Source organism: Canis lupus, chromosome 9 (assembly GCF_048164855.1).
Source record: "Canis lupus baileyi chromosome 9, mCanLup2.hap1, whole genome shotgun sequence".
In the NCBI taxonomy this organism is placed as follows: domain Eukaryota; kingdom Metazoa; phylum Chordata; class Mammalia; order Carnivora; family Canidae; genus Canis; species Canis lupus.
Genome location: NC_132846.1, coordinates 38,088,658 through 38,108,775, shown reverse-complemented (window position 1 = coordinate 38,108,775; position 20,118 = coordinate 38,088,658). Strand labels below are relative to the sequence as shown.

Genomic DNA, 20,118 nt, shown 5'->3' with positions numbered 1-20,118 from the left:
AGGAAGAATGTTATTTCTAGCTCAAATACTCAGCTGCTTTCCTATGACCCTCAACCTAATTCTGTTAAGTCAATTATTTATTAAATGTTGAAAATAGTCACTACCATTTATTGAGCACTTAGCAAGCAGTATTGCAAGGACTTTGCCAGAATTATTTCACTTAATCCTTGTATCCTAAGAATAAGCGTATCTACCTCAAATCTCTCCTCCCTCCAAATTATCTGCAAAACTGCAAAGTTTAATCATAGAAGCAATAGTCTCAAACAAATAAACAAAAAAACAGGCAGGGTTCACAGCACATGCTCCTACTATGCTTATAACAAGTGAATAACAACTGTATTATACACACTGAATATGATATTTCAAGAGTTGACAAACCTGAGTTAGATGAAAAAGATGATGAAAATCAGAATATCCTCTAATACATAATCTATCTAGACATAAAGCAATCATGAGACCTATAATAAAGATTTAATATAGAAATGTATCTGATGTTCTTTGCATGTAACTATGGGAGCTTTTTTTTTTTTTTTTTTTTTTTTACTATGGGAGCTTTTAAAACATTGCTTAGCACTGAGTGTTATGCTATATGTTGGCAAACTGAACTCCAATAAAAAAAAAAAATACAAAAAAAATTGCTTAGCTTAAAGCTATAACTTCCAAAGTGCAAATGAATTTCAGCATCTGAACTGCCCAGCTTCTTGTCTACTCAGAGGAAAGCTCTTTTTAATAGGTCATTCCCCACAGAATTACAGTATTGAACAAGAAATTTCTGGTAGACCACGGCATCTAAGTCCCACAGAGATGAAGCCTGTACTATTTACTTACTACTTAGATTGCACAAAAGTTTTGTAGACCAGAAGAAAGCAGGCAGATTTTACACATGTAAATAAGGTCATTGTATTTCTCTAAAGTATCAATTCCATCTTTGTTTTTATTAAGTACAGATCAAGTAAAGTTCTGCACTGACATATACGCAGAAAGTGTTATTTCACATCTGCTAATCATAGTAGAAATCAGGTAAGAGTACAGTAAAAATTCTGTCTTTTGAACAGTTTGCTTACCCATTTCTATGTTCTAGGACTAATAAGTAGCAAAATAGCTTTGTGATACTCTAGTGTCACACTTATTTTATTATTATTTAACATACAGTACTAGACAAGAAGCTAACAATTATATCTTGAAATCATTTTGTATAGGAAATATATTTAGGAAAAAAATTTATAGCCACTGTCACAAAGCTTCCTTGTATACAAAGTTGAATAGCAGTAGCCATTTTACAGAGAATGTTTAGTATTCTTCCGATTAACAAGAACACAAAATTGCAGATATTTTAATTCATCTGCGTTTTCTAATTACACAAGAAAAGCCTGTTAGCATTCCTGATTGTAAATACATGTGACTTTAAGAACTGAAGTTAGGAGCATCTGGGTGGCTCAGTCAGTTAGATGTCTAACACTTGATTTCAGCTCAGGTCATGATCTTGGGGTCGTGGGATTGAGTACCGTGCTCAGTGCAGAGTCCACTTGTCCCTCTCCCTCTGCAACTCCCCTGCTAGCACACACACACACTCTCTCAAATAAATAAATAAATAAATAAATAAATAAATAAATAAATAAATACTTACCCCCCCCCCAAAGAACTGAAGTTAGAGTCAATCATTCAAAGTATTAACAATTGATCCATCCTATTTCTAATAAAGTTAATGTATACATTTTAAAGAAATTTCTCAACTCTATTATTTACTGCTTTAAAAACTCTTTCTGGCCTTAAAGTTACAAGCTGTTTTCCATTTCTTATGCCGGTATTTCTACAGGACAGGCATTCTGAAGTTAAATTCCATGATCTAAAGGATGTGGCATTTAAATTTACCTTTCCAAAAAGGTCTGTACCCATTTTTATCTCTGCTAATTGATGAATGTGTCTATTTGCCCATGCACTCTGCAGTAGTATATATCACAGATCTTCTTTATCTTTTCAATTTTTGACAAGCTGATAGATGAAAATTGTACATCTCACACTTTTAACTGCCCTGCACTCCTTAAAATTTCAGGCCAAAGGAAATTTCCATGTTCTTCAGTTGGCATTTTGGCCTGCAGCTTTAAATCCAAACTCCAAGGTGCTTGCTATACACACAGTGGTATTTTAAACATTTCTCATTAATTAACTTACTTTTTATTATCATCACTGTGTTACAGATAAGGAATCTGGTTAAATAACTTACCCAAGTTTACAGAGTTAAATAAATGGTAGAGCCTGTATTCAAACTCAAGCAATTTAACTCTAGAAACCATGCTGTTAACAGTAGACTCTGCTGCCTCTCAGAAACTCATTGTAATTACTAAGTATACATATATCCAGGCATTATAAAGTTCATAATTTGTCTATTTCATATCTCTAAAGACATAAAGGAGGGGTACAGACTTTGGCTACAGACTTGACTCTAAGCCATTCAGAGGAATTCATGGCCAGGCTCTCTCCTGGAGTCTAATTCAAAAGCACCTACAGCGGTGATGCTCTGGACTCCACTGTCCAACAGCTTTACAAAGCAATACAACTTTTAATGGATACTGCCAACCATTAAGGAAAGAGAATCATTGGATAGTAATTCAATCTACCTCATATATTCCCACCAGTCTTTAATTTCTACAGAGGAGCTATTCAAACATCCCCTAGCTCACTATTGTTGGTGTTTTATTTGCTCAACATCTGAATCCCCAAAGTAAAACCAATCTGCATACTCACTTCAGACCTGGCTAGGCATAAGCCAATTGCCAAGATACCCAATCACACAAAGCATAAGAGAAAAGATGAAGAGAACTTTCCCCTTCTAACATTTATTGAGCACTTAGTATGTGTCAGGCTCTGTGTTAAATACTTTCACATATTAGCTCACTTAATTATAACTCTATATAGAGAACGAAAACATAAGATGGGAAGTCGCCTTCCTAAACCTCAGAATAACCAACTTCCTTAATTCAAGAAATATCCATTAAATAAATATTTAATTTTAAAAACTGCCAGTTACAAGAACATAGTGATACACAGAACAGTCCTCATGGAACTTAGACAGCCTCCCACCTAGTCTATTGTAGAAATAGTTTCCTAATGCCCTGTTTTGAAATGCTGTTCTAAGCGCATCATAATTACTTAAGGACATTCAACATTTCAAACTTCTGGGCTGTCTTTGTAAATTCTGATTCAGTAGATTCAGCCCAGCCCAAAATTCTGGGTTTTTAAAAACTCCCAAGATGCACACGATATATACAGTGAGATTTGGGAACCACTGATTCAACTACTTCACTATTACTCTGCTTTAATTTTGCCCTCAAATTACTACCACAATCATTATTCCAAAATAAGAAATTGGATATTATGCCCTGCTTAAAATCCCATCAAATGTACACAGGACTAAATCTATTTTCTAAGGAAACCCTCTCTTAGAGCTAGTTCCCTCTCCATCTCTTCATCTTCATTATTTTCTACATTCTTTGGCCACGTTGCGGTTACTCACAAGCATAATATTTCATTCTTTCTGGCTCAGTCTCTCTCTGCCCCAGGTATTCTTCTCAAAAAGTGGCTTGCTAAATGTACATAAAAAACTTTCAAGGGATCCCTGGGTGGCGCAGCGGTTTGGCGCCTGCCTTTGGCCCAGGGCGCGATCCTGGAGACCCGGAATCGAATCCCACGTCGGGCTTCCGGTGCATGGAGCCTGCTTCTCCCTCTGCCTGTGTCTCTGCCTCTCTCTCTCTCTCTCACTGTGTGCCTATCATAAATAAATAAAAAATTAAAAAAAAAAAAAAACTTTCAAGATTCAACTCCAGCATTACTTTGTTTCTCTTCTGTCTTCCACAACTGCTACTCTCCCCTAGATTTCACCATTCTTATTATTCTGCTACATACAGACGACCTTGGAACAACAGATTTGAAATGTGTAGGTCCACTTTTACATAGAATTTTTTAATAAATACAATACAGTACTGTAAATGTTATTTAGATTTTCTTAAATTTTCTTTTCTCTAAGTTTTAAGAATACAGTAAAACATACATAATATATGTGTTAATAGTAATTGGTAAGGCTTCCAGTCAACAGCAGGCTATCAAGTTTTTTGAGGAGGACACTTTATAGTTACATTTTGTGGGAGTCAAAAGTTATATGTGGATTTTCAGCTGTGCAGGGAGTCAGCATCCCTAACTACCTGCATTGTTCAAGGGTCGACCATATTTCTCTTTCTCTATAATCCTTACAGCTTCTTGGAGGCAGGAAACCTCCTCATTCATCTTCATATTTTTTTAATTAAAAAAAAAAAGATTTTATTTATTCATTTGAGAGAAAGAGAGCAAGCCACCATGAGTGGAGGAGAAAGGCAGAGGGAGATTACGACCTGAGCCCAAGGCAGACGCTTAATCAACTGAGCGATCCAGGCACCCTTCATCTTTATATTCTTTTTGTTTTTTAAAGATTTCATTCATTCATTCATTCATGACACAGAGAAAGGCAGAGACCGAGGGACAAGCAGGCTACATGCAGGGAGCCCAATGTGGGACTCAATCCCAGGACCACGGGATCACGACCTGAGCTGAAGGCAGATGCTCAACCGTTGAGCCACCCAGGTGTCCCTCATCTTTGTATTCTTAATAGAAATGTGCGTAAGTTCTACTTGGCTTTAGTATTTGGCCCTAATCTTCTATTTGACTTTGACTTAAGCCCATTGAAGGTTGACTGCCCCCTTCGATATTTTTAGGATCCCTGAATTTGTGCTTCAATGCTCCTGTGATACTACATATTGCGATCATAACTGAACAGCATAATAATATGTACTATGAACAAGGCATACTATTTGGATTTACTGTGATTATCCGGATATGCATTTTTTTTGTTTTTGTTTTTGTTTTTTTCGGATATGCATTTTCAAATGCAAGTAAGTATTTCATAAGCATCTAGTAAGCATACTAGACCTAAGTTAGAAAAAAGCTATTGATTAAAAAACAAAAACAAAAACAAAAAAAAACCACCAAGTAGTACAACAGTGAATAGCATCAATACAATAACCATGGAGAGCAGGTCATTTTGCCAGAAGAGAGATCTGGAGGCATAGGGAAAAAAGCAAAGAAACTAGAACACCAATGTATTGAAAAGAAGTGAAAGGTTTAAAATTATTTTCCCTTATCACACTGATCTATACTCTAATGTCTTCTACTATTTTGTCCTAAGCTAATGTGGTCAGGAAAATGCATGAGTTGTAGGTAATGCTGTTAACCAATTAAGTCAACACCTTTACAATTATGTCTTCCTAGCCCAGCTGGAAAGAGAAGACTTGACTCTGTTTTCTACAGTCTTTTTCAAAAAAGTGTTGTAATTTTCATCCTAAGACATGAAAGCTTTTATTAGGTTGATCTAATCCTATTGACTTATTTCAAGGGGAGGTTACCCTTACACAAGTATATTTATTATTTAGAGTATTCTTATGATTAATAGGATTTATTTTCTACCTGGTAATTGCTGCAAAACCAGAATAGATCAAACAGATAATGTTTAATAAAAATTATATCCCAACTTGATGGAAAAAACAGCAAAAATTTGACATTTCAAATTAAATGTAAACTACATTTTGAGGAGAGGATAGCTAGTTATTCTTTATAATTATTTTATTCAGGAAAATGTCTTCTGAGTTCTAATCAATAAAAAAGTGAACCTTTAGGATATTCATATTAGAGGATGTCATTTATTTATTCAACAAGCATTTCTTGGTGATCTCCAATGAGCCAGACACTGTTCTTAGCATAGGGTAATAAACAAAACAGACCATGTTATTATTCCCATGGAGCTTACATTCTAGGACAAATATATCTTTATGTTTCTTGTCTTTATTCAATAGTAATTACTAGAATCAATCCCTGACAACATATGCCCTAGGAATAATCTTTCCATAAAATCAAATAACAAACCTAAGAGACAAGGCAAAGTCTAAGAAAATTAATCTATGCTTACAGAAGATGTTACAATATAGTATTATGTGAAAAGAGGTTATACAACTAAATTTCCGTATGAATTCATTTCTGTAATACACGTGTACATATGTAAATAAATGTGTGTATGTACACATATACATACATATGGACATATAACTTATAAACGCATATATAAAATCAGAAATATACAAAAGTATACAGTTAGCAAAGTTTACAAATATTAACAGCAGTTTCAAGATAGCAGGACCACAGAGTATTTTATACTGTAAGAAAAATTCAGTGAACTGACACTATTATACACTTTTTTATTTTTGAAAGCAACTTCAATTTCTTGGTTTAGGTGTTTACTGTCTTACTAGCTTGGCAATATCCTGTAAATATCCACAATCGGAGAAAAGATGTATTATTCTCCTCCCAATAACCTCCTGAAATGCTTCAATACTCAATTTTCTAAGGCTGCGGTAAAATAAACAGGGAAGAAAAGAATCACTGTTTTAAATTCAGGGTACATTCTGAAAATAAAATCTGTATCACATCTGAGGTAGTATTAATGTGAAAATGTTCTATTTATACTCTAAGTAAACTTATTAGCTAACAGATTTACATTTGTTGACAATATTGTGTATTAAAGTTTTATCTGTAAAAAGAATATGCTTTTGTTTTTAGATTACTCCTAGTGATTTAAATCAACTCTCTCCTGGTTCAGAATTGGTATTGATCCTCTCAAAAAAATCTTTGATCCTCTAATGCATATAAAGTACTAGATAAATAAAACCAAAAATGCGTATGTGAGGCTATTAGCCTAAGGTGGAGGGAGGTTCTCTGCAAAAACAGATTACTGGGTCTTACCCAGAGTTTCTGACTCAGAAGGACTGGATGGGGCCTGAGAATCTCTATGTTTACCAAGTTAGGTAAGTACCAATGATCCTGGGCTGGAGAACACTCTGAGCCCCTCTACTGTAAAAAAAATACTTCATGTGTCTTTCAAAAAAACCCAGAAAAAAAAAAAAAAAAAGAAAAAGAAAACCCAGAAAAGTAAAGGATTGTTCAACACCCAAAAAGAGTTAAAAAACTTTCTTTTAAAAAATCTGCCCAAGTGCCTTATATATATGGGAAACTTATCCAACCTCTTAGACATTAACATTGCCACATACTTAGGAACTCAAAAACTACAAAATACACTAAGTAGTTTGACTGGATTAGTCACTGGTTGACCTACGGTATACATCACAATCACCAATGAAACTTTTTTCCCAGATATTTGTGCCTAAATCCCAACCCTGGAAATTCAAACTGTAGATTTGACATGTCTCTTTAAAAAACAATTTCCCAGATGATTCTGATTAGCATTCGTAGCAATTCAAGGTTTGTGTTTCACCTATGATTACTAGTAAAGTTTACAAATTCCTGAGTCTCATTCCAAAATTACCAAGTCAGAATCTCTTGAGGGTGGATACATGGAAATCGTTATATTAACTAAATACCCAGGTGATTCTTAAGCCACAGAAGTTTGAGAACCATTAGCAGATCTTACAGCAGAGATTTAACATGTTAGCCAGCAAATTCTGAAAAAGAAAAATTTATTTTAGCAACTACATACACATACTATGACAAGTATGTTTGTCAGAATACTTCACTGAATGGGATGGGTGATACTATATAGAACGAATGCTGGGAATAAGAAGAGGTACAACTCAATGATTAGCAAGTAATAAAGTTTGTGCTTAGTAAAATAGAAGAGGATAATTGGGCTTCAAAGATGACCAAATGAATAATGTAGTAACTGTATTTTTTTTCAAATCTTTGCAATGATTTTAAAAAAATCAACCTTAAATCTCTTTATGAATGCCACAAACATAAAAGGGGTTGAGAATCACTGTCTACAAATAACAGCTGTGTTAATGGCTTTCCCCATATCACCTGTCTTAGTCTTCTCCCTTTGCCCTCTCAGCCTGTAAATGCTTTTCCTTATATGCTTTTTGATAGTAGAACTGAAACAGGAACTTAAAGAAGGTCAGCGACACTACACGTGTGGATGTGTGTATTCCGAAGAACGTGTCCTTAATTATTCGCTTATATATATAACAGAAGATATATAAGTATTTATAGAATAGAAAAAAATTGACATGTATGAGAATAAAGGTATATACACAGAAATCACATGCTGAGTTTTCCCATTTAGCTCTAAATCTAAACTCTGACCATAATGAAGATTCTGGAAACAATGACAAAGGAGAAGCTCTCCTAAGCAAATGTCTTGATCCTTCACCTACACTAATCCAGCCTATTCAATGTTAATCCAATAAATTTTCCCAACTAACCCTCTGATCCTGTTTCCCTATCTATAAAAAGGAAGTAACAGGATTGATAGGTCTCAGATTCCATCTGAGACTGAAGCCCCCATATTTAATATAGCCCATGCCTTTTCACAAATCAGGTGCTCAATAATTTTTAAATCAAAAGATTACAGAAATTTGTGGATGTTGAAATAACTACCTTCACATATTTGAAAAGGATGTCATATGGAAGGCAAATTAGATGATTTATTCAACTGCAGAGAGTAATACATGGGAGTTAAAAGATGGCAAAGGTTTTGCTCAGTAGAGTTAAAGCAGTGTTGAAGGTGAACTTTAAAAATTAATTTTTAAACCTCATTCTTGTGGCAATATAAGAAAAAGAAAAAAAAGCATATTCCGGATCATCTAAATGATCTCTATATAGGTCTTGCTACAAGCCTTCTGTGTTTGAGGTTGCATTTATTTATGATCAAATTGGTACCAAATGATCAATAAAGGAAGTTACATTTTTTAATGTGCACAGTCAGAATGTTAGTGGGCATATCTCAGAGGTTCACAGGGATAACTGTGCTCTAAAAGATATCTAAACATTAGTGAGTGTTAAGAAATACAGGAACAAAGAACTTTCTAACATTTAAAGTTGCCAAAAATGAATAGACTATTTTGTGAGAGTACTTTTGTGTGTCTAAGAAAATTCTCAAAGCAGACTGGCTAAATTAGCAAACACAATATAGAGGATGCTACTGTGATGACAGATATTAATAACAAAACTTAAATCTTAAAGTCTGTATTTTTCAAGAATCTCAAACTTGAAATTATACTGAAAAATAGAAGATGGAATACATAATTAATGTATCAATTAAAACCAAAAATGAAATACTCAAATGTGGCCTGAGCCATCACAATTCAGTGATATGCTTCACCAATTAGATGCACAAACATCTGCTGAATAAATGGATAGACAATAATCTGTTATAGGCCATAGTGGTTAGGTGCTATAGGAATGGTCTTGGGTTGAAACAAGTTTTTGAATCACTGAAATAAATCATGTTCATGTAACCCAAGAAAAACACTCCTTACACCATTCACAGCAAAAGCTTTGATTACTGGTTTCACATACAACCCATTTAAATATTTTAGCTATGTTATAGCAAAGGCAAGCAAATTCTAACTCTCCTCTACAAACAGGTTACAAGACATTTAATGAATTCCTAACACCAAAAGAGCATGAATAAGTAGGCTTTCTTAATTTGCCATCCTCTAACAGCCAAATAAACAGACTTCAGAATTTTTCTCCTTTATCATTATCACTATGGAAAATGATATTTTAAAACACCATGTCTATTAAAAAAAAAAAAAAAACAAAACCCTAAACTAAGTATCTTCATTTAATCTGCAAAAGCCAGACATTCATGGGAAAAAAACAATGTAGAGGAAAAGCAGCTCTAATATTTTACCACTATTATATAGGTTCACTGATGGTGTGGCCCAAGTTAACATCATCCTTTGTTAAGACTGTCCCAAAGAAGGCTACAGTGGTTCTCAATAATGAGACTGCAAGAGAACTCTTTAAAAAACTTAATAATTGGGCAGCCTGGGTGGCTCAGTGGTTTAGTGCTGCCTTCAGCCCAGAACATGATCCGGGAGACCCAGGATCAAGTCCCACGTCAGGTTCCCTGAGTGGAGCCTGCTTCTCCCTCTGCTTGTGTCTCTGCCTCTCTCTCTTCTCTCTGTATATTCTCATGAATAAATAAATAAAATCTTTAAAAAAAACTTAATAATTATTATAACATGAATCTAATGATAGTTTCTAGTTTATTAAGTCCTTATTTGTGCCAAGACCTCTTCTGAGTGCTTCACAAGGATTAATCTCTCTTTATCCTAACAACAGTATTAAGAATAAAGTAAATTGGGCAGCCCAGGTGGCTCAGCGGTTTAGCGCCATCTTCAGCCGAGGGTGTGGTCCTGGAGACCCGGGATCGGGACCCACGTCAGGCTCCTCTGCCTGTGTCTGTGCTCCCCCTCCCCCTCTCTGTGTCTCTCATGAATAAATTTAAAAAAAAAAAATTAAGAATAAGGTAAATATTCCTATCATCCTAACTTACAGAGCAAGTGAGACCAAGAGAGATAAAGCGACTTGTACGAGATCACATAGCTAGTAAGTGGCAAAGCAAGCAGCCAACCTCTAGAGCCTAAATTCTCAGCCATTAGTCATTATTATCTCTTCCTTTCTTAAGAAAATGCAATGAAAACCCTAAACCACAGTAGAAGAGACTCTAAGCTTTCCAAAAGGCAAAGTTTGGATAGCTGCATAACAGTTATGATTGGTATAAAAAAAATTTAAAAAGCCCACTGTAGAATATGAATTTAGAGAATTTTCAACAAAAACCTATAACTCATTCATTACAATATGAGCAATGATCAAGAACCTTAGATAAGGAGATAATTAATAATCTACATCAATACAAATACTTTACAGTAAGACATTTACTCATGTAATCAGGGAACCCCACTGACACAGTTAAAAATGAATAGTCCAAGCAGGGCAAATTGGCATTCATCCAGGAGACTGTTATATGGATACTAGAAAGGAGAGGGGGTTTCTTTTCATTTTTTAATACAAACTGTATGAACGCAGGCATGGGAATGCTAGGTGCCATCTTTCATTTCATACAGATAGCCTGTCAGTGGCGGAATGAGGCTAACATGAAAGAGAACAAAGGCATATAAACCAAGTAATATTCAAGAGAAAGTCAGGAATTACACCATGAGGACACCACTTGAGACTCTGGATTTAACTGTTCTTTCAACCAAAACTATATTGTGGAAGCCAGTAACTGCCTTTCCCCCTTAAGTAACTTGAGTTGTGTTTCATCGCTGCAATAAAAAGAATCCCAATACACCTACAAACTCCAAATATTTCGTATTAAAAACAAACTTTAAGGATGATGAAGTACAATAAAGTGGCACTCTCCAACACTGCTGGAGAGTATAAACTGGTCCAAACTTTCTGGAAACTGGTCCAAACTTTCTGGAAGTTTACAACAGACTTAAATGTTTGCTAAAGATGAAACCAGGTAAAGATACTTCCCATACTCTCACCTAGCTAATTTTCGGCAGCCATACACATATTCCTCTTTTAGAACTTTTTTTTCTCAGTGCTCTAAATATATAGAATTGTTGGGCACTAACTTTTAATATACCTTAAAATAAGGTACTAGTTACTTACAAGGCCAAGTACATGTGACATAGCTGTATTTATTATTAACAAAATATTTTTCTAGCCTGGTTCTAATAGATACTATATTTTTGAAATGACAAAAAAAAATAAAATTCAAGATTCAAGAAAGTTCTAAAGTAGCATAAGACACTTCCAAGCATAAGAAAAATTCCTATTAATAACAGGATATAGGGATGCCTGGGTGGCTCAGTGGTTGGGCACCTGCCTTAGGCTCAGGTCCTGATCCTGGGTCCAGGGATTGAGTCCCACATCTGGCTCCCTGCAGAGAGCCTGTTTCTCTCTCTGCTTATGTCTCTGCCTCTCTGTGTGTCTCTGATGAATAAAATCTCAAAAAAATAAAAAATAAATAAAAACAGGGCATAGAAGATAGGACAATACCTAAAAAATACCTAAAAATCTTAAAATCTTTCCCCGCTTCTTTCTCTTTGTTCTTTCGATCATTCTTTGTTTCATTTGCTCATTTAGATACTTACTAAGAACTCAATGTGTGTAAGCATTCTCTTTTACATCACAAGTTTCAAATTTGGCCTATTTGTGATCTTGCCCATTGAAATATGTTTCCTTCTTTTTCTTTTTTTTAAAGATTTTATTTATTTATTCATAGAGAGAGAGAGAGACAGGCAGACGGAGAAGCAGGCTCCAGGCAGGGAGCCTGATGTGGGACTCGATCCCGGGTCTCCAAGATCGCACTCTGGGCTGAAGGCGGCGCTAAACCGCTGAGCCACCCGGGCTGCCCTGAAATACATTTCTATTTTATAACTGACAAAGGGGAACGGACCACTTTAGAGAAATGTGGTTAGCATCTTAATTTGTAAGATCTATAATAACAGCAATACATCCCAACTCTTAAAGACTTAAAACTTTCTGCCTTTCAACCTTATGTTTATTTTTACCATAGTATTTTTCAAGTGGAAAACATATTCTCACAAACTATTAGGAAAAGAGAAGCAGCACAGGCAATGGTCATTAATGAGTGAAAATTGCAATATTAAGTAGCAGACACTTAATTTGCCTAAATATATTGTGACTTTCAACACGAGTAGGTGAAGAACCACTGTAAGTTATGTTCCATTACTAGATTTTTGTCCCATTTGCAAAGCAAGAAATTTTGAAAATCATACTTTGAAATCATCTTTAATACTATAACCAAATGAAATTTTAAAATGAAGGAACACTCATAAATGACAGCTGAGGTCACCAGAAGTAAAAGGTAACATCTTAGAGACAGTTTTCTTATGCAAATAAGTCATTTCAATTATTTTTAAAAATCTTTTAAAATAAGTTACCAATTAAGTAGGACTTTATCAACAACAAAACAGTTATATACCATTTTAATCAAGTATTTTTCTGAAAATGTACTGGCAGATCAAATCTTTCTAAGTCCCTAGAACAACTTAATTCTCATTTTAGAGCAGCTTAACTTCACTTCTGATAAAGCTTCCCTGGCAACTGTTCTTGGTTGTTAGCTTTAAGTTGGTTATTACACACAAGCAAACTCTTAAAAGCACAACCTCTTCCACATGTCCTTGAAAATGGCTATTATCATAAAGAAAAAAAAACAGAAAATAACAAATGTTGGGGAGGATATGGAGTAATATGAACCTCTGTGCACTATTGGTGGAAATGTAAAATGGTATAGATGCTATGGAAAACAGTATGGCAGTCCCTCAAAAAAAATCAAAAATAGAGTTACCATATGATCCAGCAACATACTTCTGGGGATATATCCAAAAGAATTGAAAATAAGATCTTAAAGGGATATTTGTACACTCATATCCATAGCAGCAGTATTCACAATAGCCAACAGGTGGAAGCAACCAAAGTGTCCACTGAAAGATGAATGGACGAGCAAAATATGGTATACATTAGTCAGCATTAAAAAAAGAAATTTTCACACATGCCTACAACGTGGATAAATCTTAAGGACATTATGCTAAGTGAAATAAATCAGTCACAAAAGACAAAACTGTATGATTCCAAGTTTATAAGGTATTTAATAGTCAAATTCACAGAAACAGAATGATGGTTGACAGGAACAAGGAAGGGGAAACAGGGAGACTTAATGGTTATGATTTCAGTTTTACAATGTAAAAAAATTCTAGTTACACAGCAATGTGAATACACTTAACTTTCTTGAACTATACACCTATAAATGCTTAAGATGGGAATTTTTACATTATATGGGGTTTTTTTTAAACCACAATTAAAAAAAAATCACTTCAAAAGCTATGGAAAAACAAGTCAAGAAGAAAATTAAATTTACTTTTAATAAATTTAGATTTTATGTTTTCCATTTTTCTGAAAGGGTAATTTCTGTCAAATGATATGGGTTTGATAGTTTTTATTGCAAAAACATGAATTTTAATATAAAACTCAATACATATACAGAATATTTAATTTTTTAAAAGATTTCATTTATCTGTGAGAGAGTACGTGCATGCGCAGGGGGAGGGACAGAGAATCTCAAGTGGACTTGCCTCCAGAGCTGATGGGCTCAATCTCAGGGAGGGCCCTGATATCATGACCTAAACTGAAATCAATAGCCTGATGCTCAAATGACTGAGCCACCCAGGCGCCCCAACAAAGTTTATTCTTGATACTCCAAGAAATAGAGATAAAATTATTCTTAAAATTCCAAGATCCAGTTGTTTCAAAAATACTTGCCAAACTTTTATCAAAAATACCGAGCAACATGACTGATTTATCTTAGCTTCAATTATTTTCTAGCTCTGTAGTTAAGCAGAAAACCATACATAACACATACACCACAAGTAGCAGAAGGCTGGCTAAAATCCACAAACTGAATAATTAGTTCCATCATTAAAGAAAAGAAACAAAGAAACAAGATAAAAAAAGAATGTTCTTATGAATTAAAATCAATTTCTTAATAGGAAATGAATCCAACAACACATTTAATTTAGATTATTTTCTCCTACTTTAGAAACATTTCTGTTAATCTTAGGTAAGAATATAGTATTTTAGGAAGTATCTAAATTTTAAAAATTATATTTTAAGAGGATACATCTAAGAGCAAATAGTAATCTAACCAAATCTTTAACATCCACATATGGTAACGGTTTTTTTTCACCACCAAACATAATCAACTGTTAGGAGTTGTTCAGAAAACACGACTAGAAAGACTAATCTCCCTCAGCCTCCTACACACCATTCTTAACATACAACAATAGAATATAACCACAAAATCTTAACTTTGAGCCCACACAGACAATGGAAATCATCAGGTGGAAAGACTGGACAATCCCCACACTGCACAAAATGCTTTGTAGTGGCCCACAGGAATGAATTATCACAGTACAGGTAAAAGAGTGCATGCACATAGATTTCATATAAATCAAGACTCAAAAATTGGACTAACATAGTGTGAAGCCTCTGAGAGAGAAACCTTGAGAGAGAAACCAACAGTCTTAACTGGAGAAATTCAAAAGCAAAGGACACTTTTTCTATCATGTAGGTTCACATACTTTACTGGGAGTATTTTATTAACCCACCATGTTTAGCAAAGATAAATATCTATAAAATTGTCTAAACTGTTATGTCAAGACAAAAAACGTTTTAAGTTACTGCCACTCCTAAGTCTGCAGTGTGTTGCACATACCTTTCTGATATGAACTTTAAGCGTGGTGTATGTGCTTATGACTCTAGTCTCTGAAATCCAGAGTAAATTCAAGTGGTCTATTAGGGGAGGAAACAGGAATTGGGGTGGGGAAGAAATTGTGAAGACGGGGGACCTAGAGTAGACAGAAGAACATATGCTCCAGAAGAATACTTGATGCTAGATGGCAGGATAACTCAGGGATGTACTGTTTTAACTGGAAAAGAATCCCCTTTAAATCTGAATCCCATGTTAGTATTTTATTTTTAGGAGATTTAGAAAAGATGCATGAAGGTGGGAAAGAAGAACTAATACAAGAAATATTTGGAAACACTTGCAAAAAAAAAAGTTTGTAAGTGCTGTGAAAGTTTAAACTAGAACTTGAACAGGTAATGGCTATTTTCAAGGATGCTGTTCTCAAGATCCCTAACCCAGACAGTGAACATTACCTCATTTAATCTTCACAATAACCACTGAGATAGTTGCTATGATTATCATCATTTCAAAAGAAAGAAATAGGCTCAGAAGCATTCAGTAAGTTGCCCAAGCTTACAAAGATAACAAGTGAAAGAAATGGGCTCTTTACTAAGGGATGTCTGGGTCCAGATCCTATGCCTCAGCTACCAGGCTTGTTCTTCTTCAAAAAAAGGGGGGAAAAGTCAAAGTATAATTGTAACAAGAAAAAAAAAAAAGGCTTACTAACAAATTAAAGTTTCTTGACTTTTAATGACCAAAAGTTAAAGATGTTAAGAGATGTCCTTGCTTAGAAATTTTACTTTAATGATCCAATAACCGGTTTTGGATACTGAAGGAGTCTGGCCTGAAACCTGTAAGAGAACAATGAACGTCTTGACAGTCCTTTGAAATCTAAAAATCGGTATTAATGTGCTATTAAGTCCAGCCCCTACCTACTGCTAAGGAATCAACGTGAAATTCCCTGTTAAACTCATTATAACCATATCCATCCTCTGTTCTGATATCTTACAATGCTTCAGTTTTTGAGTTTCCTAGACCTTCTTTAAGGAAGACAAATATGTCTCCCCAACCTGGGCTCTAGAGCACATTTAAAATGGAAAAACTGTAAGGAGAAAATACCTTGCTCCTTAATGTCTCAGCTATTCTTTCAAAAAGTTTAAAAGTATTAGTTAGAAAATGATAAAAACCAGACACCTTTAACAAATACCATCTAAAAGCTGAGTGGCTGTTTACTAAGTGTTTAACTTAATTTTAACTTATAAGAACCTCTATATTAAGAAATATGACTCAAACTGATCCAAATTTGCTAAATTTTCAAATGAGAGTATTTTGAAAGTAACAGATGGGACTGAACAAAATCTAAGAATGAGTTTAGAATTGGGGGTGATGCACAGTAACTAATTAATTCACTTTTATTAATGCTGCTTGTGATATCCCAGCTGATGAAGTGCAAAGGAGAAATGAACAGAATATTGCACATGAAAAAAGGAAGCGATTGGCGCATAACTTGATGCACAATATTAAGTATGATTCAGCATATAATAAGGACTGAAAATTGACACTACACGGAGATAATCTGCTTTACGTTTATAATCTAGCAGCCTCATCATTTCATCAAAAGCACTGTAACCACTTCTGCAAAATTGATTGCAATTAATTCCTGTCAACTCTTGGAATTAAGTCTAGTCCTGTTCACTCACATTTTGAATTTTATAAGAACTTTCTCTGGTGTACACAAACTGAGACTTTATCATTCCACCAAAGGAGGACCAAAATGTACCCACGAAATAGCAACAACACAAACAAGCCTATCTTGCGCTGACACTGATTAGGGAAGTTTAATCTCCCCTAGAAGAGCAAAACGACTTTTAAGGAGTCAAACCAGGGTACTAACCACAACTCTTTATTACAAACCTCCAATTCCTTAAAATGTTTTCCACAAAGGTTAAAATACCAAAAGTGTACCAAATTGTGCCGGCGGGGGAGGGGGTGGTGGTGGATCACTCTTGATCCCACTGGTTCCATTTACAATCCTTTATCCTACAATGTACCACTCAGACTCAAACTTTAAGGTGCATTAAAAACTTGCATTAAGTTCTAACAGGATGATCATTTACGTCAGGTATAACTAGGTCTGCCTTTAACATACTTCAGCTTCATAAAAGGGAGACGGTTCTAAAAATTTGGATGCTACGTTTCATTTGCTGCGGTCACACACATTTCTTCCCCACCCCCACCGCCCCCCAATCTCATTAATATTGTTTGCCTAAATTCAGCCAGCCGCTACATTTTCCACTAAGACGCTTTCGGGAATGAATGAGGCACATATTAATTTATAACGTCTGAACTCTCTTGACAGCTGATATAAACGCCAAGTACCCAATTCCGAGGTTCTCCTTTAGTATGTTTAAACCCTTTCTCCAAATTCCCGTTAACTCTCTCGGCCCGGACGAGTTTTTCAAGGCGATTAAAACAAAACAAAACAAAACAAAACCCGCACGTGCGAAGTAAAAGTTAGCATCTTCGGGCCGCGGCGACAAAGGCCAAGCCCCCCGCCGCGGCTGGTCCACCTCACGCGAGCCCGCGTCCGAGCAGGCGAGCCCCTCGGTCGGAGCCCCAGGGCCGCGGGCCCCCCTGGGAAGCCGGGGGCCGGCGTGCGCGGGCCGCCCCGGGGCCGAGCTCTCAATGGAACCGGAGAGAATGGGGGCGGGAAGGAGCGGAAGCTCGGGTGCAAGCGGCGGCGGCGACGGAGCCGCGGCTCGTCTCTCCTCCCGGGGCTCTCGGGCCAGGGGAAGTCCGCCCGGATGGGGGTTCGAGGCGGGCCGGCAGGACGGCGGCGTGAGGCCCAGGCGCCGGGAGGCCACGGCTAGCGGGGCTCAGCCCCCGGACCCTGAAAGCACTTTCGATGCGTCTCCCACCCCCCACGACAAGATGGCGACGTGGGCAGCGGGGGAGCCCGGCCGGCGAGGCTGGGGGAGAGAGGGGAGGGGAGAAGAGGCAGAAACAAAAAGGCGCCCCCCCCCCACACACACACACCCGGAACGCCGAGCCGGCCCGCGAGCCCCCGGCGGCGGGCGGGCGGGCGGGCGGGCGGGCGGACGCGGGCGCCTGCGGAGAACGCGGCGGGCGGAGGAAATGGGCTTACTTTTTCTTGTCGTTCGCGCCGCCGGCGCCCTCCATGGCGAATCGGTCCCCGCGAAGCCTTCCCGGCCGGTAGCCCCCCCAGGCTCGCTCCGGCCTAAGCGCTGGCTCCCTCCGCACGCGACGAGGGGAGCGGAGGCACGTCCCGAGGTGGGAGGTGCAAGGCGGGAAACCCCTCGCAGAACGCGGGCAGGAAGGGCGGGCGGCGATCGCTAGGGTCCAGCTCTAGGCTCCGGAGAGCCTCCCCTCGGGCGGCTTGTCAAGGCCCGAGCCGACGCGCTGGCCCAAGCGGCGGCGACCAGGCCGATCCTCGCGTCCCCTCAGACGAGGCGGCTCTGTGCACTGAGGAGCTGAGGCAGCGGCAGGGGGCGGGCAAGGGCGGAGGCGCGCGCGGGGGCGCGCGCGCGGGGGGGGCAGGGGGAGGAGAGTGTGTCGGGGGCGCGCCCGCCCGCGGAGCCCGGCTCGCGCTCACGCAAGCCCGCCTCACCTGAGGGGGAGGCGGGTTCCCCGACAGCCAATGGCGAGCGGCGCAGGCGGCCAGTCCCACCCCAGCCCACGCCCGTCTCAGCCAATCGGGAGCTGGTCAGCTGAGGCACAGCTGGGACGCGCCGCCGCGCTCACGTGCTCGTCTGTGTGCAGCTGCGGTGGAAAGAGAAAGGAGCTGGGGTGCGGCCAACCTGGGTTGGGGACGCTCTGCCTACTTCCAGGGAAAGCGGCGGCTGGCTTTGGGAGGCGCTGCTGAGAAGGGATTTCGGGTTTTGGGTCTCAAGACTGCATCACATTTCCTTTTCCCGGGGCAGTGAGTCTCCCGCTCGCTCGCGCTCTCTCTTCCCCGTGGCGGCGTCGTGCAGGGTTGCCGCCAGCTCTGCACACACACGTCCAGTCCAACAAAGCAGACTTTTTGCGTCGTGGCAGCAAACGCTGTCGACCCTTTGCTTAGATGTGTTCGCAGTGGGGGTTTTCTTGCCCGGTTCTGCGACCCCGGGCCGTGTCACCGACCGGCCTCTTTGCCGTGGAACACAAGGGTACTCGCCTTGTCCACCAAGTTTCTCGGTGATGAAGTTTGGTTACTGAGTAAATGCAAATTAAAACATGGAAAGCAAACAAACTCCTCATGCTGTAAACTTCTCAAGGGAAGTAGTTAAGGCAGCAGGGAAATCTTAAAATCCGAAATGATTTTAGCATTTACAAATAGGTGAAAGTGGCTTTATTTAATAAAAGCGCATAAACCAGAATTTCAGGGGAAGAGGAGGAAATGGCTTTAGGTGGACTTCCATTTTACCTCCTCATTGTTCGGAAAAGGGTCAAGAATAATCTTTAGACGGGGGGGGGGAGGGGGGGGGAGGGAAGACAACCCTTAGTTTGAGACTCACTGCCTGTAACTCACTGTGTTGATTGAAAAGAGGAAATATTCTCCAAACCCACCACCACCCAGTCTGGGGCAGGGAGGCTGAACTGGGTATGGTGGCGGCCTGTATTGTCTGTCTGCTACCCTGACCTTGCAATCCACTGAATAAAAAACGTAATCACTCTTTGGATTTGAAAGTATGTATTTCAAAGCTGTCATGTCAGCCTTTTAACCGGGAGAGAATGTATTTTGAGTTCAAAGCATCATTGCACTTCTATCTCCACTTGACAAGAGATTATTTTACTTCTCACGTTTGCCTTATTACATTGTTACAATCTAGCTTTGAGTTGTACATTATGGATACATTATTGTGGATATCTGTAGTGGGTTCACTTATATTGATGTGTAAAAACAATGGTCTATATGACATAGCACTAAACTCTGTTAACAACTGATGGACAAAGCACTTCGTTTTAACTGGTCAGTAGACCCATAAAGATATATAGTTAAAGGCTGATCTTAATGTTAC

At 38.2% G+C, this 20,118-nt stretch overlaps 1 protein-coding gene across 1 annotated transcript in view; it reads right to left on the bottom strand.

Moving 5' to 3' along the window:
• HIF1A (hypoxia inducible factor 1 subunit alpha) overlaps positions 1–18,672 on the bottom strand; it is a 42,770-nt gene extending 24,098 nt beyond the window's left edge. Inside the window, exon 1 of the mRNA XM_072838847.1 lies at positions 18,246–18,672. Coding sequence (XP_072694948.1) covers positions 18,246–18,280 — 35 coding nt within the window. The 5' untranslated portion in view covers positions 18,281–18,672. The remainder of the gene's footprint in view (positions 1–18,245) is intronic.
• Positions 18,673–20,118: the final 1,446 nt, after the last annotated feature.